This window comes from Capra hircus, chromosome 7 (genome assembly GCF_001704415.2).
Source record: "Capra hircus breed San Clemente chromosome 7, ASM170441v1, whole genome shotgun sequence".
In the NCBI taxonomy this organism is placed as follows: domain Eukaryota; kingdom Metazoa; phylum Chordata; class Mammalia; order Artiodactyla; family Bovidae; genus Capra; species Capra hircus.
In genome coordinates this window covers 57556266-57583603 of record NC_030814.1, presented here as the reverse complement: position 1 = coordinate 57583603, position 27338 = coordinate 57556266, and the positions used below count along the sequence as shown (strand labels likewise).

The window sequence follows — 27338 nt, the reverse complement described above, 5'->3', positions numbered from 1 at the left end:
TGGGGTCCGGTTTTCACACTTTTATTGTAAAGCTCGGGAATAATTACACGGGTCTTTCATTGACAGCTCAGCAAACAAACCGGAAACGAACCGAACCGGAGGGGTAGGGGCGGTGCCTGCGCATGCTCGCGGCGGGGGGCGAGGGGCGGTCAGAGAAAGAGAAAGACGAGAGAGACAGAAATCATTACAAATCAACGGGATTGTGCTCGCAGCGCCAGGGACAGGGGTGGAGTGGGGCGGAGCGGGGGCCCTTCCCGGGAGGAGCGAGGCGGTGGGAAGTGGCACGAACCAAGAGAAACACGACCCCAGTGTGGGCACCCGACGCGCCCAAAACCCCCCTCCCTGATCCCCACCCCCCCAACACACGAGAGAGACACGGCCCCCCTCCCCACTCAGATAACCCGAGGAGACACAGTCTCCCCCTCCCCACGGGCAGACACACCGCCCGGAAACCCCATGGGCGAGACACAGTCCCCCCTCCCAGAGAAGTCCCACGTGGAGACGCCCCCTAAGAGGCTTTCTCTTGGCCAACACAAGCCAACCCAACACCAGGAGACAGCCCCCATCCAGGGAAGAAATGGCTCCAGAGGCTGGGCCCTCAGGAGATAGAGGTATCCCAGAGCCCCTAGGAGAAAAGACAACTTAGAGCTGCCCAGTCTCATCCCAAGAGCTGCAGGTCAGAGACACCCCTGGAGGAGAGGTGCGGGGAGGGCCAGAAACATCTCTTCCCAGACATGCTTCAGAGATAGCCCCCTTCCCTGGGAAGAGAGATGGCCCAAGACTGACATGCCTTAAGTACTCCCAGGAACCCTAGGAGGAAAACAGGCTCCCCAGAGAGCCTGGGTAGGGGGGAGACATGCTCCCATGGTCCCCAGAGGGAAGACATATCCCTCTAGAGACTCCCAGGGGGAGAGATAGGGCCTAGGGAGCCCCCAGAGGTGAGGGATGCCCCAGAGACTCTCCCCTGGGGATGTGAGACACGCTTCAGGGACCCTAGGAGAGAAGTATGTCCCCATATACCCTCCCCCTACCAAGAGACATGCTCTGAAGTAGGGGGTGAGGACAGACTAGGTCCCCTCTAGGAAGACACTGACTGGGTCAGGCTGGGTTTGAGCGGGGTCTCCTCTGGCCAGATGTCGCCTATTTGTACATAAAACTGTACGCGACACGAGGCATTGGGGAAGGGCTTCACAGACCTAGGACCAACCGGAGTGGTCCCCAGTGCTGCCACCCACCCCCTGCCCACCTTTGGTTTCACCTCTCCAGTGCCCAGGTGGTGACAGACTCAGTGCCCCGACCCCAACCAGGGGGCTAGGGGCTCTGCCTTCGCCTGTGGGAAGAGCTCCTCTGTGCTTCTCAGCCCTCCTGGCCACCTGGGCCACTCTCTTCCTTCTGGCTTCTCCATTGTGCAAAGTGCTCCTCTGCCCTTTCACTTAGTGCTCAGGGGCCTCCAAGACCAGGGCAGGGTGCCCAGGCCACCAGGGGCTTCCAAGGGGAATCTGCCAACCCCAGGAATGCCTCCTGTCTGGACCACCCTCTCCACCAAGCAAATGGGCCGCATACAGTCTTGCCAGAATCTTGAACTGCAGGACCCAGGACAGCCCTCAAAGCCACTGACCCACCAGCTGGGCAACTCATGGTACTAACTCCACCAGTATTGCACCTGCCCCGTTTGTGCAGGGGGAAGGGGCTGTCTCTTTAACCAGCCCCAGCCCACCTCCTGGGCCTCCCCAAGGGAAAGGAGCCTTTGGCCAATCCCTGGACCTGGTTGCTGCCACCCCAGCCCACTCTACCCCCTGCCCTCCATAGAAGGGCTATGGATGCTGGGGCCACCAGCCTAACAATGTTCTCCTTCCCAGCACTGTTACCCCAAGCCAAGTTAGGGGCAAGGAGCAGAGAATAAGGTGATTCTTCAGCCCCCTGGCTTTCAGGGGTGGAGTTGGGGTCTATGGGGATACAGGAGTCAAGACCCCAGCAACACAGCTCCCAAAGGCACCAGACGACCCAGCAGCCTGTACCCACCCCTCCCACCCTTGGGCTGATCCCCCAAGCTTAGACGAAGTCAAGCAAGGGCCATACCCTGAGTCTCCAGCCTCCCAGCCTGGGCCCCTGGGGAGCTGGAGAGGTATGGGCCAAGGCAGTGGGGGTTTCTGGAAGGAAGGGGGACTGAGGCTTTGAGATGGCCACAGTGGGAGACGGAGGCTCTGCAGGATGCCCCTCACACCCTGGCCCCCTGAGGTGAAGAAAAGAATCCCACCTCATCATGGCTGACTGGGCTTCTCTGCCCCCCAGTCTCCCCACCCCCATGGGACCCCTGACCCTGGCAAAGGGAAGCCCAACTGGAAGAAGGGGGCCTGGAGCCCAGGGTGCCCTGAGGCGCCCTTCCCACCCCCTGAGATCAAGGCAATGGTGGTTTTACAGGCTGACGGGTCAGTCATGGCAGGGGCTGGGGGTGGGGGGCAGAGAGGGGGCAGGGTGCAGGTAACCCCTACTGGGGGCAGCAACCAGCCACCCCCTGAACAAACCTTCCTGCTCCCAACTCACCCGACCAGGCCAGAGGCACAGTCATCCCACCCCTGTCCAGCTGCCCCCCACAGCCTCAGGGCCCCTCTGTGATGCTCATCTGGATGTGGGGGCCAGCCTGAGTGGGGATTCCCCCCACCAGGGCACAGCATAACAGTTCCAAAAAAATAGAGATTTGTTTCTTAAAAAAAATTAAATAAAAGCCCAGCTCTGCTGATAGGCGAATGTTACCCTCACCCCCGCCCACCCTTTGTTTCCCTGGCCTGCACCCCCACCATGGCCCCAGGGGTATTTACAACATGGAACAATAGAGGCCTGGGGTGGGGGGCACTGCGGCAGGGAGGAGGGGGCGTAGGGCAGGCTCCCCCAGAGGGGTCCCCCAAGACAACACAACATCAACAAGAAAAGTTGCAAATCAGGCAGAAATGGGGACATCATTCCAAGGTCCTTATATACAGACACTGCATGACCAGTGGGGAAGGGGGGCCCCCAGATGGGACCAGGCATGGGCATGTGGCAGGCAGGTGGGCCGGCCCAGGAGCAGTACAGGAAGACAAGGCCTCTGCCCCACTCTCACCCCCATCCCCACCCCACCTTTGGTAACAACAGCCCTTTGGGGAGCCCCTGGTGGTTGAAGTTCCTCTGGGAGTTCCCAGGGAAGGGGGCTCCCCAGTTCAGCCCTGCTGCAGGGCTGGAATGGGGCATCCTATCCCCGCCCTGGTCGGCCATCCGGGAAACAATGACTTAAAAGTGTGCTACCTGCCCTTGACTCCACCATCTGCCCAAAGTAAGGGGGTGCTCCCTGGAAGTCAAGGGAAGGGAGCCTAGTCATCGGAGAGGAGCCCTCTTGGGCATCAGCTGGGAGGAGCCCCATAAAGGGGAAGAGGGGGCTCCCTAGGGTCTGGGGGATGAAGTGAAGGGAGAGGACCTGGACCCTGCATGGGGGAAGGGCCAGCGTGGTCATGAGGCCAGTACCCCACCCCACACTCAGGGCCCTGGCCAGGAAGTCCACGCTGGAGGAGTCAGGAGCGGGGACCCTGGAATGGGCCCGCCTGGGAGCCGGCCGGCGACTGGGGAAGGGATGGCCGGCCGGCCGGAAGGGGGCTCACAGGTAGATCTCACGCTTGGCCGTCTGGGCAGATGCCGGTGTGGCTGCAGGTGGGAAGTCCGAGGTCTGGGTCAGGGGGATTTCCTCCAAGGTGGCCGAGTCCTTGCAGGAATCATGGCTACTGTGGGAGAAGGCACTGTAGGAGGGCAGGAGGCGCACGGGGGCCGTTTTGGTGTTCCGGTCTTCCGGGGGGCTGGGGCTGCCGGCGCCCGCAGGCTCCTGCCCTCCTCGGTCCTGGTAAGGCACGAAGGTGGAGAGTTTGAGGGCGCTGCTCTTGGTCCGGCGGCTGGGAGACGACTGGCCTGGCATCCAGCACGTGTCGGAGTGGCCAAACTCGCTGCACTCGCGGGTACAGGTGCCCGTCATGGCGACATCAGGCAGAGGGCGCAGGTCTGCAGGGAAGAAAGGGGAGGGTCTTCAGGCAGGGCAGCCTCCCAGGGCTCTGCTCCACGGCCTCCCAGCAGCACCTCCACTCTGTCTTGGAACAAGAGTGCACACCCCTTCCTGCCCATCAAGCTCACAGGCACACACACCCTCCCACCATCCACAGCGCGTGCACTCTCACACACACGGCCTGTCCTTAAATAGACACCTCCTTTCTTCCATCCTCACCCATCCTCCAGCTCTCCTCTCACACACCCACTGTATCTGCCCTCAGACAGGTGCACACACAACTCATCCATGCACTCTGTCATCTGCCTCCAGCCAGGCTGACACACGCACCTCTGCCCCCAGACAGGGATGAGGAAACCCCTGTGCTCATTACAGACACAAGCTCTCTCTCCCTTGTCGGCCCCCCCCAACACACACCCATAGCCTTCCCCTCAGATAGGCATGGACACACAAATCTACACCGGGCATCTCCATCCTCAGACAGAGGTGGGCACATATCTTCCTTCTGAGCCCCCTCAAGCCTCACCATGCCCCCAGCTGTCCTGAAACCCCACCCCAGCACAGCAAGACCCCGCTACAAAGCCAGGGGTTCCCACAGAAGCACACACTCACATAGCCACAAGCACGCTCATGCAGCCCCACCACGCCTTACTCTGGCCCCTACAGCAACCACCACCCCTGGCCTTGCCCCGGCTCCCTGCCCAGAACACCCACGGGAACAGGAGTTGGCCGCCTGACATCAGCAGTAGCCAGTGTGGTTGCTGGGCAGCCGGGGTCTCTATGGGAACGGCTGGGCCTGGAGCACTTCCTGTCACAGTTGCCCCCGTCCCGCCCTCTCTTGGGGACAGCACCAGGCGGTGACTCCCCCCCCTCCGCAGGGACATGACTGAGCAGCACCACCTGGGGTGGGGGCTCCCCTGGCACCACCCACCCTGGTTTGGCCTCCTGCCAGTGCAAGGTGAGAAGGGGTCAGCTCTGTCGTTAACCCTCAAAGCACTCAGGCTCTTTAGCTCAGGGCAGAATGGGGGACCCAACATGGCATGGAGCAGAGCACGGGCACTGGGTGGGCGGGGCTGGGTGCTGGGCCGAGTCCCACAGACCCCAGACCCCAGAGCAGCTCCCACATACCTGGCAGTCCGCCTCAGGGCCTGCTCCTGCCAGCCGGCTCTGCGCGGGCACAAAAAGGACGAGACGGGCATGAGATCGCGCGTGGACGGGCAGAGTGGGGAGAGAGGACACTCTGAGACCTGGGGCCTGGGAGGTCAGACAAGAACCTTGTGCCCAGGGGATGAGGTGTGGAACCTTTCATCTTTTGGGGGGCTTCGGGACTTCAGCCTGAGGGAGGGGGTGAGACCTGAGGACAGTTCCAAGCTGGAGAATCTGTCTATCCCAAGGGCAAGCTGATTTAGGCTCCCCACCGTGGGCCACCACAGATGCCTTCACACACACGCACTGCACCCATACATTCTGACAACACATCCCCTGTCTGTCCCCACACTGCTCCTGCCCAGACTTCACTTCTGCCATCACCCTCCAAGCCTCTCCCAGACAAGACTTTCCACTCCCCAGCCCCACCACCCCTTTTCTCAGACAAATAATCTCCTGCTCCCTCGGGGACCATCACACCCTTCTCTGGGCTCCTTAGAGCATCCAGGGCCCCTTGAGCATCCTCAAGGCCCTCTGACCCTCATTACATCAAAAGATTGCCTCAAGGCTCCCTCACCACTGCCTGAGCCCTCTGGTCCCCGTTCTTGGGGTCCCTGTTCCTAGGAAGCAATATAGAGTAGTGCTACATGCAGTCTTTGCAATCAGAGAAGCCTGGGTTTGAATCTTTCCCAGCTTTGTCACTTCCTGTATACGACTTTGGGTAAGTGACTCAACCTCTCAGCCTCAGTTTTCTCCACTGTAAAGTGGGCACAATAAAGTTCTCAGATCAGAGTGGTTATGCAGATTCAATGAATATCTGCCAGGAAGCACTCTGCACAGTGATTACTGCTGACCACGGAAGAGCTCAAGAGATGGAGGCTGTTTTGTAAGGTCTTGTCATCATATTCAGGCTTCTACTCGTTGCTGGGGTGCCCGACCATGCCAACGCCCCTCACCATTCTCAGGGTGCTCCATCTCTCCTATGCTGCCATCAGGGGTGGTGCGCTCATAGTGATCCTCAGGCAGAGCCAGGGGACCCAGTCGGGGCCCTGACGACGACTTGCTGGATGGCGTCTCGGACTCCTCCAGGCCACTATCGTAGTAACTATGCTGGGACGGGTCCTGCAGCTCCTGGGCCTGGCTGGTGGCGGAGAAGGTGACGCGGCGGTGAGGTAACTGCGGGGAGAGGAAGCGTCACTGCTGGCCGGCTAGCCTGCCCCACGGGCCCACCACCACACCAGGCTGCAGCCCCAGCCAAGCCTACCCTCAGAGCTTCTAGTCCTCTAGGCCTCAGCGGCAACCAAGAAGAGGCCCAGCCCCCCAGCACAGCACAGCCCCCCAGAAAGCAGATACCTTCATAGAGGACTGCTTTTCATTCCAGGACAGCTCCCAGGACAGCCAGGACCACACACTGGAAGTCCTAACACAGCACAGGCCCCAGTGTTATGATAGCCCCCAGGTCAGCAACGATAAGCCTAATCCAGTACAACCACTTGTTAGAGCACAGCTTCCCAGTGTTGGCACAGCCTCTCTTTCATTCCAGACAGCCAACACCAAAATAGCACAATACCAGCCAACTCCCCTAATTCCAGCATAGCCTCTAACCACCAGCAAGCCTCCAGTTTCTAGAACAGCTCCCTGAAAGCAGGACACACTCCTCATTCCAAAACAGCTCACCAATACAAGAACAGTTCCCTAATTTCCAAATAGCAGCCTCCAGACTCCAGCTCCTCACCTGTCTCATTGCTCCGTAACTTCCTACTGCCTCCATCCAGTTGGGTTGCTAACCGCTTTCTGAGCTTCTGTTCTTCACCCCTGGTCTGCAATGCCCCCTGGTCTGTAATGCCGTAGACAGGACTCCCTGCTGAGTCCTCTGCCACTCAACCCCTGTCCCCACTTGTTCCCCTTCAGAGAGGCCAGGGAGTGGAAAAAGGTGGGAAGGAAGAAGGAAAAGGAGCCTGATAACAAACCAGGGCACCTTGAGGGTGGGGTGGCAGAACAATGGACCAGCCCTCCACATCAGGAAACAGTATTAACTGGAGAGGGCAGGGCCCAGGAGGACCCAGGCATAGGAGGGGGGCGCCCGGCATCCATCAGGGATTCAGAAGGCTGGCTTCAGATGAAGACTCCTTCTAGGAAACAGGAAGGAGCGTCTGGGAGGGGCTGCTGGCTTGGTGGAGTCAGGATTTAGACTGGGAGCTGGGGTCGGGGGAGAGCAACAGTGACAGGCTGCTCCCAGCCAACAGCTCCGTCTGCCTGCCATGGGTTAATGATCATCCCAGGAACCTGGCAACCTCAGCCTGGCACTTGGCACAACCAACCAATCACCCAAACACCCACCTGGGACTGCCACTGGTTCTCCTGCCAACCAGAAATTAGGAGTTGTGGAGGGCGAAGACCAAGGGCCCCTGGAGCCCAGGGGTGGGAGCAGCCCATGCCCAGGCCCCTGCTGATGAGTCTCCAGGTTCTCTCTAATCCTCTGACTTTGTGCTGCTTTCTTCTTAAAACTCTCAATAGGAGGTTATCGAGATGGAGGGTGGCGCAGGTTTGCATACCCACCCTCCTGATACCCTACACAATTTGTGTCCCATTCAAGGCAGCTGGGGTGGGGGAGGGTGTCAGCACAGGGAGCTGCCTTCCCACCTTGCCTCCCACTCCATCTTCAGGCACAGGCAACCCTTCTCGAGATCCATGTTGGGATCCAAAACACTGAAAGGCCTGGGTGATAACAGACAAGATCTTCCAAACTGACCTGACGATAGGTTCCAGGTGCTCTGGGAGGCACAGAGTAGCCTGGCTATCAAGTGTTTTTTCCTTCAGTTTTCTTTTTAGACATTAGCCAGCAGCCCTCTGTCCCTGCAGAACCTGTCCCTGGTAATCCAAGGCTGCAATCCTGCCTCCTGGAATACACATTACTTGGTCTTTTTCTATGATGCTTTTCTTTAAAATGGAGGGTTGGGTCACACTTAATACTAAATATTCCCTATAGTTCTATGACTATCAAATCTTAAAAAGTCTAGGGGCTTCCCGGCAGTCCATTGGTTAAGATCCCACACTTCCACTGCAGGAGGCACAGGTTCAGTCCCCGGTTGAGGAACTAAGATTCCACATGCCATGCAGTGTCGCCAATAAATAAATCTTAAAAGCCTGTGTCCAAAATCTGTCTGAAACACACCCTAGTCCAGAAGTTCTAGACACTTGCTGGATATTTCTAGTTGGTGTCCCCATGGACCCTTCAGATTCAACATGCCTGAAACCAAATTCTTTTTCTCCAGTCAGCTTCTGCATGGGCAATGATCTTACCATTATCCCCCTTATCCAGACTCAGAAGGATGGTATCTACCTGGAAATCTTGGTAGCTCTCCCCTCACTTCCCACCCCTACCCCATATCCAATTATTCCTTGAGTCTTGTGGGTCTTTTCTCCAGAACGTCAGGCTGATCCATCCATCCATCATTCCCTTTGCCACCATCCTTGCCTGGACCTTAGGGGTTCAGTCCTGTACCTTCACCTCTACCAATTTAAATCCACCATACACTCCAGTGAACTTTCTAAAACTCAGTTCATCCAAAATTCAAGAGCTTTCAGGGGCTCCCATTTCCTCTTAAGGAACTTTTGACAGGGCCTCTATGTCCTCTATAGCCTACAGTCTTCCAATCTCCTGTCTTAGCTCCCCACTCCATCCTCAATTCTGTTCAGAATCCCCTCTCTGCCCTCTTCCTGCCTCCAGCTTGGTGACACTCACTCCTGCCTCAGGGACTGGCTCAGCCTCCCGTCCATCTCCTGCTCCTCACTTCATGAAGAGCTGGTTCAAGGTGCTCCCTCTCAGGAGCCCACTCCCATGTCTTCTCATACTATATGCCTCAAAGAAAGGGAGGGGACACCATGGTCAAGTAAATGTGGAAAACCCAGAGTTATACAAAGCTTAACACTTTCTCCCTTCTTGCAGAACTTTGTAGAGCCTTTATTAGGTTAATCTGAACTTAGTCAAAAAGTGCATAATGGAAAATAGACTCTGGCAACCAGATCTCCTGATGATTTGAATTTGACTCCATCGCTACCTAGTTTTCATTTCTGTAAAATGACCTACTCACAAAGAGTTATGAGCGTTGAATGAGCTAATTCACATAAAATGCTTAGCATGGTACGTTGCACCTGGTAAGGACTCAAAAAAAAAAAAAAAAAAGGAAAGCCAGTAGTGGCAGAAGTGGCAGAACAAGTTGGGAAATGCTTTTCTACGTGGCATTCTCACTGGTGAGAATCAACACCAAGATTCTCAACTGCCTCATCTTTTCACTTGTATGTCTTGTAGAAATATGACCATTTTTTCCTTAGGGTCTAGCACAGTGCTGAGCACACAGTAGGGATTCATCCTATGTGTTTTGATGATAACAGCGGTGTCGTGACTTGGTTATGTTCGAGTGTGCAGTGTGGCTCCATCCCTGGGTTGGTCTGGAGCCGAGTAAAGGATAATCCCTCAGACTCCGGGAAAGAAAAAGAGATGAAAGAGCTACAGGAACAGAAGAAGGAGGGAGAGGGAGCGGCAGCAAGGAGAGGAGCAAGAGAGAAAGGATGATTGGTCAGGAGCTGCCAGAGGCCACCCGAGAGATGCTTATTCGTCCAGGAGAAATGAGATGAAACCAGATTTCACTTCCCCATGCCCCACTCCTCCAAAACCCCCAGGATTTTCACTTTGGGGGTGCCCCAGGGCGTTGGGGAGTTTGTGGACGGAATCAGAATAGAGAGCTGGCGCCTTGGACCTCCTGGGAGTGTCTCAAGCCTCTTCAGTCACCATGGACACAGGTTGCCTCTGGCCTCAGAGACTCCCGCAGGACCTGAGTCCCCTCACTCTGACTTTAGCCTCCTCCTTGGGCACAGCCAGCGACAGGGCAGACCCAGGAGAGCAAGAAGTGAGAGACGGAGAGAGAGAGAGTGAATGAGAGCTCGCAGCTAAGGGTGGCCACAGCAAGGAGCTGAAGGAAGGGAAAGGAGAGGGCAATATAGGGCGCCTCAGCCTGGGTCAGCAGTGGGGACACAGAGAGCAGGTCAGCCCGCAGCACTGGAGGATTCCCTCCCCTCTCCCTGGGCCCGCTCTCCCGGCAGCCCAGACTGGTGACCCTGGTGGGAAGACAGGGCAAAACAGGCTAATTGCTGGGTGCTGAGTGGTACTGGGATGAAGAGGCTGGGAAAGGGACCTGGGAAGATCTTGCCTCTAGGGAAGTTGCCTAGTATAATTAAGAGGTTCTGTGCCTTCCCCTGAGGCAGCCAGACTGCACTCCACCTACCCCTACCAGCTACTCAGCTCTGAGCTCTAGGGACTGCTCCGTCTGCACAGAGGGGAACGGTCAAGTCTTAGTCAGTGGAGAAAGGTCAGGACTTGGGTGCCTCTGCACCCACTTTCTTGATGAAGGGCATCATTCCCAGGGAGGCCTCACAAACATGAGGGGAGGGGGACTTCCCTAGTAGTACAGTGGGCAAGACTCTGTGCTCTCAATGCAAGGGGCCCTGGATTCGACTCCTGCTCAGGGAACTAGATCCCACATGCTACAACTAAGACCTGGCCCAGCCTAAACAAACAAATATTGTTTTTTTAAAAAAAAAAAAAAAAAAAAACATGAGGAGAGGGATACGCTGCTGGACAGCTCTATTTGAAGGGTGCTTCACCCAGACATGGACTCGGTCATAGTCATGGGTTGGGGGGTGGGGAAGGTGATCAATTAAGATACGGTTGGCAGAGAGGTGCAGGCCTGAGACATGGGGAGGGACGAAGAGCAGGGATGGGGACCTTGAGGCAGGACCTCCAGACAAAGATTTGTTTCCAGTCTCTCTCACTTCTCCTCTCACTTCCAGGAAAATAAGAAACCAAAACTCCAAAAATAGAGAACTTTATTATCAGGGGGAAGTGTTTGGGATGGGGGAAGAGGAAGGGGGGGCCCAGCCCAGGAGTCTGGGGTGGGGAAGAGGGTGACACAGTACACAGAGAAGGCACAAAGGGGGGGCCCCTCCCTGACAGAGTCCCCACCTGGTTACCCACCAGGGCCCCAGGTCTCCCTGTTTCCCCTTTAGAGAAGCACCCATGGCTGGCCTCAGACAGAGACCCAGGTCTGAAGGAGACTTATTCTCCATTCCCTCCACGCTTCTGCCTCCAAACCCTTCTGGCTCCCCTGCCCATCCGCCCCCACCTGCAGGACCCAGCATCTGGGCCTGTCCCAGGATGTAACAAATCACAGGCCTCTCCCAGTGGGGAGGGGTGATGGGTGGGGGGACACAGAATGCACCCTCCATTTTCACTGGGCCCAGCCCTCCAAGCCTGGGTGAGGCAGCAGGGTCATTGCCAGTCCCAGCATTCCCTGACCTTTGGTTCCACCTCCCACCACTGCCTTGGGCTGGTGAGCAGAGCAGGTCTGAGACACCAGCTCCGTCACTCCCACACCTCGGTCCAGATGGCCCCATGGTAGGGGTGGGATGGGGGCTGGGGTGTGCTGAGCCTCAAGGGCTGGCCTACCTGCTTGCTGGGGTATTTGGGGGGGTTGGTGCGGTAGCTGTAGTCGGAGTACTGCTCAGAGCCCGTGGACGTCGTGTCCCCGGTGCCCACGAATGTGTTTGCAGGTGGCAGTTCCTGCACCACCTGGTGCTTCTTGGAGGCAGAGGGCGACTGGGGCTGCAACTGGATGGAAGGCAGTGGGGAATTAGAACGATAGTGGCGACCCAGGTCAGGGCTGCCTGGTGGGTAGTTGAGGGGCAGGTGGATGCGCGGACTGTCCCCGGGGGCGTCGCTCATCAGGTTGAACTTGAGAGACTTCTGCAGGCCAGTCTCATCCTCATCCTCCACTGGTTTCACGGGCTTGGGAGACTTGCTCTTCTTGCCCTTGCTTTTGTTGCCCTTGGAAACTTTGCTGCTGGGCTTGGGGGCGTACAGGTCCTTGGTCTCCTTCTTGCCAGCCTGGTAGCCACTCTTGGCCTCCCGTTGCCGGCAGTAGCGCACGAGCACAGCCAGGGCGATGAGCAAGGCCACGGCCACAACACCAGCCACCACGCCAAAGAGGATGTTGCCACGCTGCTTGGAGCGCTCGTATTCTGGGTCCCCGGCGATGTCGATGTCCAGTGGCGTGTCCAAGCTGTGGCCCAGTAGGGTCTCCAGCAGCGTGCGGTTGGCTAGAGTCTCATTGACATATAGGTGGACCAAGGCTGTGCCGTAGCGTGGGGGCTTGCCGCGGTCACTGACCTTCACAACTAAGCGGTGCAGCCCATGGTGGCGGCGCTCAATCTCCTTCTCCAGGGTGATGGCACCAGAATGTGACCCAATCTGGAAAAGTCCATAAGGGTTGCCACCAGCGATGCTGTAGGTCAGCTCAGCATTGACACCAGAGTCAATGTCCTCAGCTGTCACCTGGCTGACCGTCTCACCCAGACGGGTCTGTGGGGTCAGCAGCCGGTGGGAGGTGTTGGAAGGGGCAGTGATAAAAGGCGCGTTGTCATTCTCATCCAGCACGTTGATGGTGACACCAACGTAAGCTGAGCGAGGTGGGACACCACCGTCCACAGCTTTCAGTTGGAAGGTATAGGTGCTTTGCTGCTCCCGATCGAAGCTCAGGCTGGAGAGTATGGTGCCCGTGCCATTCTGGATAACAAAGTCACCGTTGTCCTGCTCCACCGTGAGCTGCACCCGTGCGTTCTCCCCCTTGTCCCCATCAATGACAGTCACCATGCCCACCGGACTCAGTGCTGGCATGTTCTCCATCACCGAGAAGTTGTAGCCACTCAGCATAAACTTGGGGTCATTGTCATTGCAGTCCAGCACGTTGACGAGGACAGTGGCTGTGCCCTGGAGACTAGGGCTGCCCCGGTCGGCTGCCACCACCTTCAACTCATAGCTTTCCCTCTGTTCCCTATCCAGGGATGTCTTCACCCGGATCTCTCCAGTTTCAGGTGAGATGGTGAAGAGGCCCTTGGCAGCTGGCTCAGGCTCCAGAGAGTAAACCAGCTCAGCATTGGAGCCCGAGTCGGCGTCACTGGCAGTGACCTCGGCAACCACTTCACCCGGCTTGTTGTTTTCTGGGAAAGCGACCTCAGTGATGCTCTGGGTGAAGACAGGCGCATTGTCATTGACGTCCACCACCTGCACCTTGAGGGAATTGGTGCTGGAGAGTGGCGGGTTGCCCGAGTCCACGGCCACAATCTCGATGGTGTAGTCTTTGACCTTCTCGTAGTCGAGCGGGGTGGTGGTTTGCAGGAAGTACTTCTTCTTGCTGTCGCTTCCCGTCTCGCTGGCCTGGCGGAGTTGGAAGGGCACATCGCCTGCGACCACACAGGTGACAGCCGCATTCTCTCCCTCGTCTCTGTCAGATACCTGCACCAGGGCCACAGCTGTCTCTTCCGCCACATCCTCTGAGATGTTGGCCATCCCGTCCTGGTGCGTCACCAGCCCTATGCCACGGATCTCGATGGTGGGTGCATTGTCGTTCATGTCCTTCACAGTCACCACCACCTGGGCTCGGGCACTCTTGGGGTTGGTGCCACGGTCCTTGGCAAGCACCGAGAAACGCAGGGTGCTCAGGTCCTCACGGTCCACGGGGCCCTGCACAGTGATAAGTCCGGTGTTCCTGTCCAGTCGCAGAAGGCGTCTCACGACTTCAGGCGCCTGGTGGAAAGTGTAGTCGATCTCTGCGTTGGCACCTTGGTCTGAGTCATTGGCCTTCACCTACAGGGCAGGGGGAGAAACGAGGGAAACAGGGCTGGGTTAGCTTGGGAATAACAAATTAAGGGACACCAGGGCTGCCTTTCCAGAGAGCACAGCAGACATGACGAATCTAATAAGGCAGCCTTTCCAAAAGCAGCACGTGTGAGCCCTGCCCTTTCCCAGTTCCTGACACTGTAGCTGATATTACTGATCTATTTCCCTGAAGAGCACAGATAACAGCCCACAAATCCTCGATGGTGCTGCAGGCTTACTACTAGAGATGGGATAGGGCAGAACTGAACTCTACTTATCATTTCTATACTAGTCCACCCAAATGTGGGGATGAGGATCCAGCTAGCAACGAGGGTAGCCCTTCCACCCAATTTAACTGACCTTCAACCCTTCTGAAGAGCTGGGAATGTGTGAGTAGTAGAGATGGTGTGTATGTACGGCATATGTGTATAATAGGCATGCATGAACATACACGTGTTGTGACTATGTGAGAAGGTATATATGTTTGTGTACGTGTGTGTTTATACATGAATGGAGACCCACATGCCCGCCTGGAGGCCACAGGTGAGGGGACTGCTTTTTTTGAAAACAGCCAGATAGGGATGTGGGTCAGAGGGAGCCCGCCAAGCCAGGCCACTACCCTTGTCAAACCGGAGAAACCTGTTTCAAGTCTCTTCCCCTCCCAGGTCTGGTGCTGGCTAGGCACCAACTTGAGGAATCCGACCGAGCCCGCGGCCAAGGAGGGACTGGTGCAGGCCACAGAGCCTGCTGGTAGCAGGCTGGGCTCCCAGCATCAAACAACGAACTGCCTGTCCCTCTGCAGTGGGCACGCCCTCCCGCGCTGAGGCCGACGCACACCCAGCCCAGGTCTACACAAACACGGGTGGTGACGGAGCAACAGGAGCCAGGTGGGAATGGCCATGAGGGAGCACTGGTCAGGTAGAAACATGCGATCTAGAGTTAGGTCACAGCCCAAGAGAATGTGTTGGCAGTATGCGTGGGGAGATGAGACCTGATGGGTGCAACTAGGCAGAGTCTCTGGGGAGCAGAGCAACAGAGTCTTATGTTCAAATCCCAGCTCCACTACTTCCTAATAACGTGACCTTGGGCCAATGGTTTAACATCCTCAAGCCTCAGTTTACAAATGTGTAAAACGGGGATAATAATAGAACCTATTTCACAAGGTTGTGATGAGGGTTAAATGGGATGATGTCGGTAAAAATGTCTAACACTGCCTGGCACGTGCCAAGTGCCCCCTAAATACCATGTATCTCTCTTTTTGTTCATCCATTCAGCCATCCATCCATTCACCTCTGAAAATCAGTGCTGATACTCTAAGGGCCACTGCTAGTGTCTTTCCTTCCCATCAGGATTTTCTTCGGACAGTAAACACACGTGGGTCAGGATTCCCAGCTGCTTGATCTCTGCTCACTCCTTAACAGTTTCTCTTCGACCCTCCCTCCCCTCAGTCTGTCACAGACTTTTCATTATGATTCCCACTGTCTGCCTCCCTGTCTCTAGCTTGGTCACACACCTCCTTATCCCCCTTTCTTGCCAGCTTACCTCTCTCTCTGGCTCTTGACTTCTGTCTCACCCCCCCACCTTGCTCAGTTCTTCAGCCTCTTTCCCACTGCTGGTTCTCTCGTATCCTCTCTTTCCTGCTCTATCTACCTGTAGCCTCGTCTCTGCCCCGTTGTCCTGCTTCATCCCACTTCTTGACTCTTACACCCACGGGCTTTGAAGTCAAACTGTTGGACCTCTGAAGTCAAACTGTTGGACATCGCCAAGGTGGGATCTGAACACATCAGATGGGTGATATGAGGAAAGTTTCCTAATCTCTGTGGGCTCAGTTCCCTATCTGTAAAATGGGATAATGCGTACTTTGTACTGTGGGGATTAAATGATATAATACACAGAATGTATTCAGAACAGTGCCCAGCACTTAGTCTATTATTAGTCACCATCCCCGACTGTCTGTCTCCCTTCTCTCTCTCAGTCTTTCTTCTACAGGTTCCAGTTCACCAGCCACTAAATACAGGTCCAAACTCCCCCTGTGCCCTGCTTCAGTTTGGGGATGTAGAAGGAATGGCTTCGGTGAACAGCTAACGGTGTGCAGGGCAGTCTGAGCCCTCCTCAGCTCCCTCACGTCAAAGACAGACAACTTCAGCCCATGGGGAAGGAGAAAGGCTCTGGGGCTGGCAGGAAGCCAGGGCTGAGATGACAGCGCGAGATACACCCACCTGTCTACAGGGACGCTTTCTTTGCTCCCTCCCAGGCCCTGGCCCCACCAAGCTGCCCAGCCCCTGGGGAAGTTCCCACGGAAAGGGGTGCTGAGAACTGAAACAGAGGCCACCAACCCCCCAACTGTGCCCAGCACCCCATACCCATGGGTGCCCGGTGCCTAGGGGAGGAGACGAATGTATAGACATCTGAGCACAGTTTTCTAGAATTCTGAGGACTCACCTGGCTAAAATGATTTCATCTGACTGTCAGGGATGGGCAAAGGAAGGCTCTGGCTTTGAGCCTCGGGAAACTCATCTGGCTAACGGGCCCCTAGTTGGAAAGACATTCTCATCTCTGGAGAGAATCTACTTGGACAAAAGGCAGTTCATTTGGTCAGCTCGCTTGGCTAGGGAGGAGACTGTCATTGGACTTGGGAGGGGGTCTCACTTTGCAGAGGTTTCTCCAACTCAACTCTGTCTCAGGGATGGGGGATCGCTGTTCTTATGCTATGTCACTGTCATGTAAATAGCTTGACAGAGGAAAGTCACTCCCCTGCTGGGGTGTGGTAGGAAAGTCTCACCAAGCAGGGGCTGGGAAGAGAGATCTCACTGAAGTATTTTGACCGTTTTGCCCTTAAGTGAAGGGAATTCTCACGAGGTTGGGGTGGGCTCCCATTTCTAAATGGAAGTCAGCCACAGGATAGAGCAGGGAAGATGGAGGGTAGAGTGGACCCAGGGTAGAGTGGGTCACCCTGACAGACAGAGGGGCCTCTCACCTGGATGACTGAGTGGCCTATGGGGCTGTTCTCAGACAGCTCAGCCTCATAGGACGGCCGCTCGAACTTGGGGGCATTGTCATTGGTGTCGAGCACGGTGACCCGAAGCAGGGCACTGCTGGCACGTGGGGGGTTGCCACCATCCTGCACCTTGATGGTGAGGTCGTAAGAGTCCAGGCGTTCCCGGTCCAGGTTGCCCATCACGATGAGCTGCGGCTGCTTCCCCTCCTGGTCCTCTGCCACCTGCAGCCCAAATAGCTCCTGGGCCTCGGGCCCCACCTGCAGCTCATATGACGCCACTCCGTTGGGGCCAGCATCTCGGTCTGAAGCCACTGGGATGGAGAAGAGTGAGCCGATGTTGGTGTTCTCGGGGATGGGCAGTGTGATGACTGGTGAGGCGAAGTTGGGCGTGTTGTCATTGATGTCCTGAACCTCTATCTGGCCCTCCAGCAGCCGGGGGCTGCCATTCTGCACGAGGTCCGTGATAGACACCTCAAACTCCAGGATGCAGGGCTCACCAGGGAGCTGGTTCTGGCATTCACGGAGCCCCTCACGGTCGATAGAGGTCTCAGTGGTAAAGATGTCGCCCGTCTTGCCATCCACCCGCAGGTACGGGGCGCCCACCTCTAGTTTGTACAGATGGCCCACGTCGGGAAAACCGTAGTCGGCAGCGAGGCTCCCGATGAGGGTATTGGGCGGCTGTTCCTCAGCCACCTTGTATACCACCCGAGTGGCATGGCCCGGGGATGGAGCCAGCAGCAGCAGCAGTGCTAGCAGCAGGGTAGGCAGCAGCAGACGTCGCTCCCCGGGCCCTGGGCTGTGCCTCAGGGGCCCCATTGGGGCAGGCTCCAGAATCAGGAGGGCTGGAAGGGGGAGAGAGAGAACACAGTCGTCAGCTGGAAGGAGAGCCCAGGCTCTCAGGGCTGCCCAGAGCCACCCCCAACTCCCCCCTCCCACCCACACACTGATCTCCAGGAGAGAGAATACTGATTCCAGGACCCAGAACCCAGAGGCTCACCCACAGCCCAGTGTAGCAGCGATGTCTGCTCCAGCTGGAGGAGCCGGTAGGCACCGGAACAGGTCTAGAGCAGTTCCCGCCCCTGGAACGCCCAGACCCACCTGACACTCCCTCCCTCCCTGCTCTCTGCTCTGTGCTCTGCCCAACACCTCCTTCTCACCAGCATCCTGCCTTAGTCACCCATGCTAATTACCCTGATACTGAGATAGGGAGAGACAGCAAGTGCAAGGGCGAGACCTGGAGCCCCCCCACCCCCTGCCGTGAACACAGTAGGAGAGACGCAGGAACCCTCACGTTCCCCAGACCCCGATCATCACCACCACCACCCACGCTGAGGGCCGCTCAAGTTGGCTGCAGGCAGAAGGAATGACGTCACGTTCCTATCCCTTCTGAGATGCCAAGTCAGTGTGCGCATGTGAGGTAGGACATCTCAAATCCCCTTCTGACACTAATCACCCTGCTAACCAGGGTGCCCACCCCTGCAAAGGGCCAGCTTGAACAGGGGCCCAACCAAGGCTTGCAAACAAGGTTGAGTAATAGGGGTTCTCCCTCCCCGACCTCCCTGCAAACACACATGCCCCTGAGCATGGACACCTGTGTGTACACACACAGCTCCTCCGCCCTCGCTCTCCACAGCGGGGTGGGGAGGAGAGACATGGGCAAGTACGTGGAAGATACCAGACATCAATACTGGGGTCAGGGCAGTGGTCAGAGCTGACCAGCCCTGGAACTGGCATTGGGAGCTGCCCTGGCCTGTCCTTAGAGACTAGGAGTCCAGCAGGTCTAACTGGGATAGGGCTGCCGATGACACGAGCAGCCTTGCCCAGACCACTTCCCACACATCTGTTCAGTCTCCCAGTGTGCCTCTCACCTGGCCCCTCCCGGCCTTAACCGGTCCAGCCCCATCTCACACCTGGCTCTCCCTGCCCACCCTCAGATCCTTCCAGTGAGAGGCCCGTATGCCCAGCCAACCACAAGCTGCACCACAGTCACAACAGCAGCTTGCTGCTCCGGCTGGTCTCCCCTCAGCTTTGAGCTGTGTGTCAGCAGACCCCAGCTCAGTACCAGCCTTGACTACCTCCTCTTCTCCAGCACCACTCCGCCACAACCAGCCCCGCTTTGCAAATCCAAAGTCTTTGGCCCGACATCTTCAACAGAGGCTCAGGCTGGATCGCCTGTCCCCAGCTCCTTGCCTGCCCCTGGAATAGGTGCCCCGCACCTGGAAATCCTACCCAGGCCCTGTCACAGGCCACACCCACCCCACTGAAGGCAGCCGCTGGTTGCTCAGGAAGCCTTCCCAGCCTCTTCAGCCCACAGTGACCTCTCCTTCCTCCAACTCACAGCCACTTATTGTGCGTACCAATCCCTTGGCAATGAATCACCGTGCAGTCGGGGACACCGCCCGCCGTGTTATTCAGTCCCCATATTGTGCACCTATTCTCCACCTCCCCAAGCATTCTGAAGGAAGGGACAGGGCTCCCTGCACTCATCCCCTTCCCAGAGCTGGGCTCACTACAGTGCTCATTCATGCTTTCAGGGAACATTTATTGGGTACTTAAAATGTTCCAGGCTCTATCCTGGGCAGTGGAACACAGCAGTGAACAAGACAGATGCAGTCTGTCGTTGTGGAGCTGACCATTCTAACTCATGACTGTTTGTCACTTTTGTTGGGTTGCACCCATTTGACAGGTGTAGGGCAGCAGGATGGAGAGAGCAGGGACTGTGACATCAGGGAGTCTGAGGCAGACCCCAGCTGCCCACTTCCTGACCATGTGAGCCGCAGCAGTTGATTTAGAGCCTCGGTTTCCTTGTCAGTAAAATGGGAATAATACTACCTCTTTTCCAGGGAGTTTGGGATCATGTGGGCTGAATGCCTAGCACATGGGCACTCAACAAACACTCCCTTAAAGCACTTACAGTTGTAGTTAGGTAGCCGATTGGGGAATAATTTGTGAATTGTTTGTCTTTCTGTGAGCAGAAACTAAGAGAGCCTCTGCTTTGTTTGCTCGTATATCCATCCTGAGGGCCTCGCCCTGGACCCTGCACACAGTTGCTGCTGCTGCTGTTGTTTAGTCGCTAAGTCATGTCCAGCTCTTTCGCATCCCCATGGACTGTAGCCCGCCAGGCTCCTCTGTCCATGGCATTTGCCAAGCAAGAATACTGGAGTGGGTTGCCATTTCCTTTTTCAGGGGATCTTCCCGACCCAGGAATTGAACCGGGGTCTCCTGCGTTGGAGGAGGAGCCACCTCCTCCTCCAACTGAGCCACCAGGGAAGCCCCTGCACAGCACAGTGGGTGCTCAGTCACAGCTCATGAATGACTGTGATCATTTTAGCTAACCTATCCTGGAACTTGGTGTGTGTTCACTGCTCGTCCTCACCCAGCTTCTCTACTCCACCGAGGACTCCCCGGGCTCTGATCTAACCCTTTCTCATGTAGGTTGCTGCTGCTGCTGCTGCTGCTAAGTCGCTTCAGTCGTGTCCGACTCTGTGCCACCCCATAGACGGCAGCCCACTAGGCTCCTCTGTCCCTGGGATTCTCCAGGCAAGGACACTGGAGTGGGTTGCCATTTCCTTCTCCAGTGTACGAAAGTGAAAAGTGAAAGTGAAATCGCTCAGTTGTGGCCGACTCTTAGCGACCCCATGAACTGGAGCCTACCAGGCTCCTCCATCCATGGGATTTTCCAGGCAAGAGTACTGGAGTGGGGTGCCATTGCCTTCTCCTTCTTGTGTAGGTTAGATCTCAGCAAATGGTCATTGAATGCAGATTCCTTACACAAGCACAGCCCCTCCCTGGTCATTTCTCCCAGTAATAGGCTCAACACATGTGAGGCTGTTATCAGATGAGTAGTGTGTGTTTGTTCCCAGCTGCAATCTTAATCTCTTTAAAGGAGAGAGGAATTTATCTGATGCTCTATTTGGATCCATCCTTCAGCCATTTCCCCTCTCTCCATGGACCTGGCACTGGGCTCATCTTACCATCAAGCCCCAACACAAACACACCTATCTCCAAAGAACCTCACTCTCTTTTGGGCACCTTATTCTGCCCTCCCTTGCACAGCACACACACAATATGGGATCACTGTGAGCACCAACTCCGTGCTAAAGTGTTGGCTGGGTGGGGCTTAAACCTGACAAAGAGGAGAAATAAAGCAGTGACGGCCTGCCTCCACTCACTCTCTCCAGATCAACAATTTGTAACCTTTTGGGGTCACATCCCCCTTAGTGAATTTTATGAAACTACATGGCAGATTTTTCCAAGAAGAACGAATGTTCACAAATTTTGGCTACAACTTCAGAGGTCCGTGTTCTGGCAGCGTAAGGGTGACTTTGATTTGTAGCTGCTCTAAGAGCTACAGATTAAGCACCAATCTCGGGGGCTTCCTTCCCCATCTCAGGTCACAACCAGGGGCTCTGACCCCTCAGGCCTCCCAGGCAGCACAAACATAGCATGTGTGTGACACATTCTCCCCACCTCCCACCTGCCTCCTAATACTCATACACATTCTCTCAGTCACGCTGTCACCCTTGCTCAGTCGCTCAGTTGTGTCCGACTCTTTGCAACCCCTTGGACTATAGCCCACCACGCTCCTCTGTCCATGCAATTTTTCAAGCAAGAATACTGGAGCCGGTTGACACTTACTTCTCCGGGGAATCTTCCCCACCCAGGGATCAAACCCATGTCTCTTGCATCTTCTGCATTGGCAGGCAGATTCTGTACCACTGAGCCACCAGGGAAGCACCCCTGTCACCCTCAGGAGTCAGGAAAGGATTGTGGCATCTAACTTCTGATTGGGAGGAACACTAAAAAGAATATCCAAGGCAAAGACAGTTGGGGGCAGGGGGAGTTTCCAGGGGTTGGGAGAGGCTTGCCCAGAGTAGGATCAAGAGCTGAAGAAGGCTAGGCTCTTTAAGTACCTGAAAGTGAAAGTGAAGTTGCTTAGTCGTGTCCGACTCTTTGCGACCCCATGGACACCAGGCTCCTCCGTCCATGGGATTTTCTAGGCAAGAGTACTGGAGTGGGTTGCTATTTCCTTCTCCAGAGAATCTTCCTGACCCAGGGATCGAATCCAAGTCTCCCACATTGTAGACAGACACTTTAACGTCCCTTTAAAATGAGTACTATCTGGCCCCACCCGTAGGAATTCTGATTCTGGAAGAGGGGCCTGGAGAAACCCCCCAGGCAGCAAGGTGGAGGCAGCAAGGGTCCGGAACCTTCTGGGAACAACCGTGAGGTTCTCTAGGTCTTTGGAATTAAGAATGAAGTATAATTTCTATCATCATCATCTTTACCACCATCATCTCTAACACTCCCAGAGAGTCTACTACATTTACATCCATTTCCCATTTAATCCTCTCAATCCTCTGAAATGGGTCTTGTTTATTATTACATGGCTTCCCATAGTACAGATGATAAAACTGAGGCTCAGAAAGAATAACTGCCTTAGGTCATAGAAATAGTAAGCTGAAAAGTTAAAGTGAAGTTGCTCAGTCGTGTCTGACTCTTTGCGACCCCATGGACTGTAGCCCACCAGGCTCCTCCGTCCATGGAATTTTCCAGGCAAGAGTACTGGAGTGGGTTGCCATTTCCTTCTCCAGGGGATCTTCCCTACCCAGGGACTGAACCTGGGTCATCAGCATTGCAGGCAGACAGACACTCTACCAACTGAGCCACCAGGGAAGCCCCTAGTAAGCTGAAGAGTTGGGATTTGAGAAATAAAAATGCCTTCCCACATGAGTTGAGAAAAGGCTGGATGGGGGAAGAGACATCAACAGAAATCACTGGTTGCTATGTACCCCCGAACACACACACACACACACACACACACACACACACAATCCCTGGGTTGCCAAACCTGCAGGGCAAGGAGTGAAAGAGAAAGCGAGGGTCTAGAGTTCAAGGGCGGAAGGACACCAGGCCTCCCTGGATGCAGGGAGAGAGAACAGAACAGCCAGGTGTGGCAGTGAGGCAGCCCTTCCTACTCCTGCTCCCACCATCCCTGAACTTTGTCCTGGTGGTTGGTTAGAGGGAGTCATTAGCCCCAGACTGCAGCCTCTGAAGCCACTAGTGCCTTATCTGCCCTTGCCCAGGCACTGGCTGCCTTCCTGGCAGGGGTGTCCCCACCTCCACCTGGAGACACTGGGCACCCAGGACCCTGAGCAGTCAGAGCCTCAGGAGGGTCAGTGACTCATTCTTCTCAGGCTCCACGAGCACAGTGAGGTGGGAGGGCAGAGTCCAGGGAAGGCCAAGGAAAACGCCATCTGTGTCAACATTTGGGCAGGAAGAAGGACGGCAGCGAGGGTCACCTGGAGCCTTCATTGCCAGCCCACCTTGGGGACCAGGGGCCATTTCCTCCTGAAAGCTGTGGCCAGAGAGGAAACACACAGGGACAGATGTCACAGCCCCAGAGTCCAGGTCAGCTGTGACCCCCACCCCTGCACTGTAACAAACAGCCACCACCACTGTGGGCACAAAACACTGAGGGACAAAGCAAACATCTGGGAGAGGAGGGCAAGCAAGCTGGCTGTATGGGGTGGGGCTGTTCAGAGGCTTCCCACAGTGAATAAGTGCACAGCCCTCAGCTCCTCTCCCTTCTCTTTCACAACCCTCTATTAGTCTCTGTGGGGTTTCCAGGCACCTGCATTCTTGAGTCAGATTGTCAGAGTTCAAACCCTTGTTCCACCACTTGCTAGCTGTGTGACCTTGGCCAAGTGACTTTACTTCTCTGAAGATATTTCTATATTGTGGAATGGAAATAATCCTGCCTCTTGAAATTATTTGGGAGGATTAAATGGGAGCTGATACATTAAGGTCTATTGTAAAGGAGCGATATCTTTCTGTCTAAATGGAGCATTTCATTTCCAGCATCAGACACACAGTAGGTGCTCACTGGTTTCATTAATAAGTGAACAAATCCCTTGCCAGCTGGGAAGACCTATGAAGGCAAGGATAGTTGTGCATCTTACTACAGTATTGCATCCTCATCACCCACCATGGGCCTTGGCAGACAGTAGGAGCTCAATACATGGTTGAAAGAATCTCTGCAGCACCAACTATCCTCTCTCATGGTAGGGGCAGCCCTCACCCCATATGAGGATCTCCTCCTTCCCCATCTCCTCTCCCCAGCTCCTCCCTCCATCCTCGGAGACCCTCTCCTGACCCTTCCGCCCACACTTGGCAGCAGTTAGCTCAATCTCTACCTAGCCCAGGTCCCCTGACGAACTAGCCACAGCAGCAGACACCCTGCCAGCAAGACGCTCCTTTCTAGCTGAAATCCCTTTTGGGGGTGGGGACTGGGTGGGAGGGAAGGGGGGAAACTAAATGCAGTCAGAACTGAAACCAGACCTGCTCCCCTGCCATCCTGCTCGGCAGTCTCTGGAGGCCCTTCTCATCCCTCTCTCTTCGATCCACTCCATGCCCTGGTCTAGTTATAATTACAGATCTCAATCCTCCGAGACCCCCACATCAAGAAAGTAACACTTGCCCCACCCCTAACCCCCACACACCTAGACCTCTGGCTGTCACAAACACCTTCTGGGCGCTCTCTTTCCAGGCAGCTACCAAGGGTTGGCTCAAAGCAGGTAATGGAAGGCCCTCGGCGTCTTCCGGCACGACATCCTGGAGTCCGCCTGAGCGGGCAGACCCCAACCTACACGGCTGCGGTCAGCGGGCGCTCGCAGCACACACCCTGCGCTCGGGGCATCTCCTCCCAGAGGACACTGGAGAGTGTCGGGGGTGGGACAGCGGCAGTTCCTACGGCATCCTCGGGCTCGCCCGGCCCCACCCCACCCCCCACCCTCACCCCCGCGGCGCCGGGCCTCCCCGAGCTCGAGGCGAGGCGCGAGTGCGGCGCCGGGAGAATGCGCCTCACCAATGGGCCCCAGGCGCCCCCTGCCCCAGGGGCCGCCGCGGGGAATCCCTCCTCCTCCGTACTCCCGGTGTCAGCCTAGGGACCCCCACAAGCCGGCGTCGCCGAGAGCCGCCCCGCGGGCGCCGGGAGGGGCAGGGAAGGAGCCGGCGCCGGAATCACAAAGCGGCGAGCCCGGCCCGGAGGAGAAATTCTCGTAAAACCGAGCCTCTCGCGGACAGCAGAAAAGGGGGCTTTACCCTACTCTCAATCATGAAAGACCTCAGAGCCGCCCAGAATATTTCCTGCTAGAAGGAATGGTCGCCGGCCACTGCTGAGAGACAGAGGCCAGAAGTCTGGGCTCCCGAGGGTAGGTGGGGGGAAGGAGTGCGAGTCCTTGTCGCCTGCCAAGTCTGCTCCTGCGCGTGCCGCGCGTGCCCTCCTGGTCCCAGGGCCTCGCCTGCGCACACGACTCTGGCCTGCAGCCGGGACCTGGCGCAGGGGACGCCCAGGTGTGAGAGAGACACAGGTGTGTGGGACCCAGGTCTGCTGGGGATCCAGGTGGTTCGGAGAAACCAACTGAATGGTCAGAAGAGGGTCGCAAACACTGCCCAAGGTTGGCACCCTCTGCAAAAGGGCCTAGTGCCCCGGAGCTTCGGGGAGGCGGGGTGGCGCGGCCTGCCAGGTCCAGCTTGTTCCGGGAATACCCAGCCGGTCGGCCCGGGAGTGGGGGTGGGGGAGGCGCCGGCGGGGAAGCAGGTCCGGCCAGCCCGCCCCTAGGGTTCCCGCCGGGCCGATATTTACACTGCCTGTATCGCGATAAGGGGAAGGGGCGCTAGGTGCTCTCCCGGCGGCCCGGCGGCTTCCCAGGACGGAATCTGGCCTCTGAGGGAGAGGGACAGAGCGCGTGTTTGTGTGTATACCCCCCAAGGTGTAATGTGATATTGGTGGAAGGAGTGTGTGGAATCCAGTGTTAAGATGTGGGAAGCAATAAACTCTGTGTTTTGACCGTGAAGCGCTGTTGTGGGTGCCACTTGCTGTGTTAGGGTGTATGCCTTCAAGGCGTGTGCGGAAACACTGGGTTCTGTGTTTATGGGTGCAATCGAGGGGTGCAAGCAAGACGCGTTGTGTACCTATGTTCTGGCCAAGGAGTGTAACATAATTTATGTTAGGGTGTGTTCCTTAAAGGAATATGTGTGTGTGACTGGGTTTTGAGTGTTCATCTGGCGAACTGTGGCCGTGACACTCCTATTTTAGGGCACGAGATTGCGTTTGTGTGTCCAACTCGCCGAATGTCACAGCCGGTTGTGTTCTATTGCTTCGTAGGACCACAGGTTGTGTGTCCGTGCTGCTGAGTGTGCAGGCGCTGAAGCGGATTCTCAGCTAGCGACGGTGCCCCAGCGGGCGCTGGTGTGCGGGAGGTATGCCTGTGCGCACATATGTATGTATGTGTGTACATATGTCCGTGGTCTGGCCCTCCGGGTGCCCGCGGGGAGCTGGACGCGCCTGAGTGATCCGAGCTGGTCGCCCAACAAGTGTGTGTGTGTGTGCTTGTGGATGAGGGTCCTTGCTTGCTACGTCCTCGGGGAATGCCCCCCCCCAACTGGGGGCTGCGTACTTGCCCCAAACCATCTCCATCTCTCGCGCTCCCGGAGCCCCCTTATCCTCGCAGCTCCAAGCGCACCGGGGTGCAGGGCGCCTAGGCTGGGGTCCAGTTCAGCACTCCCTCTCCTCGCTCGGCTTCTTGCGGCGGACCTTGGAGGCCAGGGTGCCCCGGCCGCAACCCCCACTCCTAGCTCCCAAACGCCCCCACTTCAACCCCGGCACGCGGAGCACCGACTGGGCCGCCGTGGCCTCACTCGGCCGGGTGCCCCTCCCTCGGCTCCCGCCGGCCATGGCCGCTCACGGGCGGGAGCCACCGCCGCCTCCACCGCCACCGATCCTTACCCGACTCTGGGCAGCGCCGGCCGCGGGCCCTGCAGTCCATGAGCCGCCACCGGCCCCGGCCCGGGCTGCGACTCGGCACGGCTCGGGCTGGCGCTGCGGTTCAGGCTTGGCTCCGGCTGGCTTTGCGCGCAGCAGCCCCGGCGGCTTCGCGTCCGCGCCGTGCTCCCGCTCCCGGAGTGTGTGAGGCGGCGGCGGCGGCGGCGGCGGCGGTGGCGGCGGCGGCGGAGCCAGCAGCGAGCGGAGCGCACAGCCGGGCCCGCCCCCTCCCTCCCCCTCCCTCCTGGCCCGCCCGCCCTCCTCCCGCCCGCCTCCCTGTCCCCCTCCCCCAGCTCCGTGGCCGGGAGGTGGAGCTCGGGACCGCTCTGGTTCGGCTGGGAGGGGACCCCAGCACCGCTCCGCAAAGCCGGGACCCCTTTTGCTATCTCCTCGCTACCCGAGAGCCGTATAAGCAGATTGTCCCCCTCCCAGGCTCTTCAGTTTACACTTATCCCACCCTTGCCCCCATCTGGAACCCCTCCCGAATTCCTTTCCCAACCTCATTCAAACACCTGTCCTTTACTCTGCCCCCTGGGAAGTCGAGGCACGGGAAATGTCTCCCGATGCCTTCTCTGGGCATCTGCTCCTCCAGATCCACGTTCTTCCTGCCCAGACCCCCAGCGCACCCCGA

The 27338-nt window shown here is 56.9% G+C and overlaps 1 protein-coding gene across 3 annotated transcripts; it reads right to left on the bottom strand.

Moving 5' to 3' along the window:
- Positions 1-26875, bottom strand: PCDH1 (protocadherin 1). Of its 3 annotated transcripts, XM_018050218.1 has the most exons (6): positions 26672-26875; positions 16861-17723; positions 11676-13871; positions 6127-6346; positions 5153-5191; positions 3942-4023 (listed from the first exon to the last, which is right to left on the bottom strand). In XM_018050218.1, the coding sequence occupies exons 1-5, from the start codon at positions 26709-26711 to the stop codon at positions 5166-5168; spliced, it is 3345 nt and encodes a 1114-aa protein (XP_017905707.1). In that variant the 5' UTR covers positions 26712-26875; the 3' UTR covers positions 3942-4023; positions 5153-5165. The 3 variants fall into 3 exon arrangements, with proteins under 3 accessions (XP_017905705.1, XP_017905706.1, XP_017905707.1); XM_018050216.1 differs by lacking the exon at positions 5153-5191 and having other exon boundaries at positions 1-4023; XM_018050217.1 differs by lacking the exons at positions 5153-5191; positions 26672-26875 and adding an exon at positions 17879-17971 and having other exon boundaries at positions 1-4023.

Bases quoted from the DNA above. Each gene is read 5' to 3' on its own strand.
- PCDH1 (XM_018050216.1), bottom strand. From the start codon at position 26,711: ATGGACTGCAGGGCCCGCGGCCGGCGCTGCCCAGAGTCGG. The intron at 13,872-16,860 runs GTGAGAGGCCCC...CCTGCCCTGTAG, and splicing joins TAGGCCACTCAGTCATCCAG to GTGAAGGCCAATGACTCAGA. The intron at 6,347-11,675 runs GTAGGCCAGCCC...CTCTCCCCGCAG, and splicing joins CCAAATACCCCAGCAAGCAG to TTACCTCACCGCCGCGTCAC.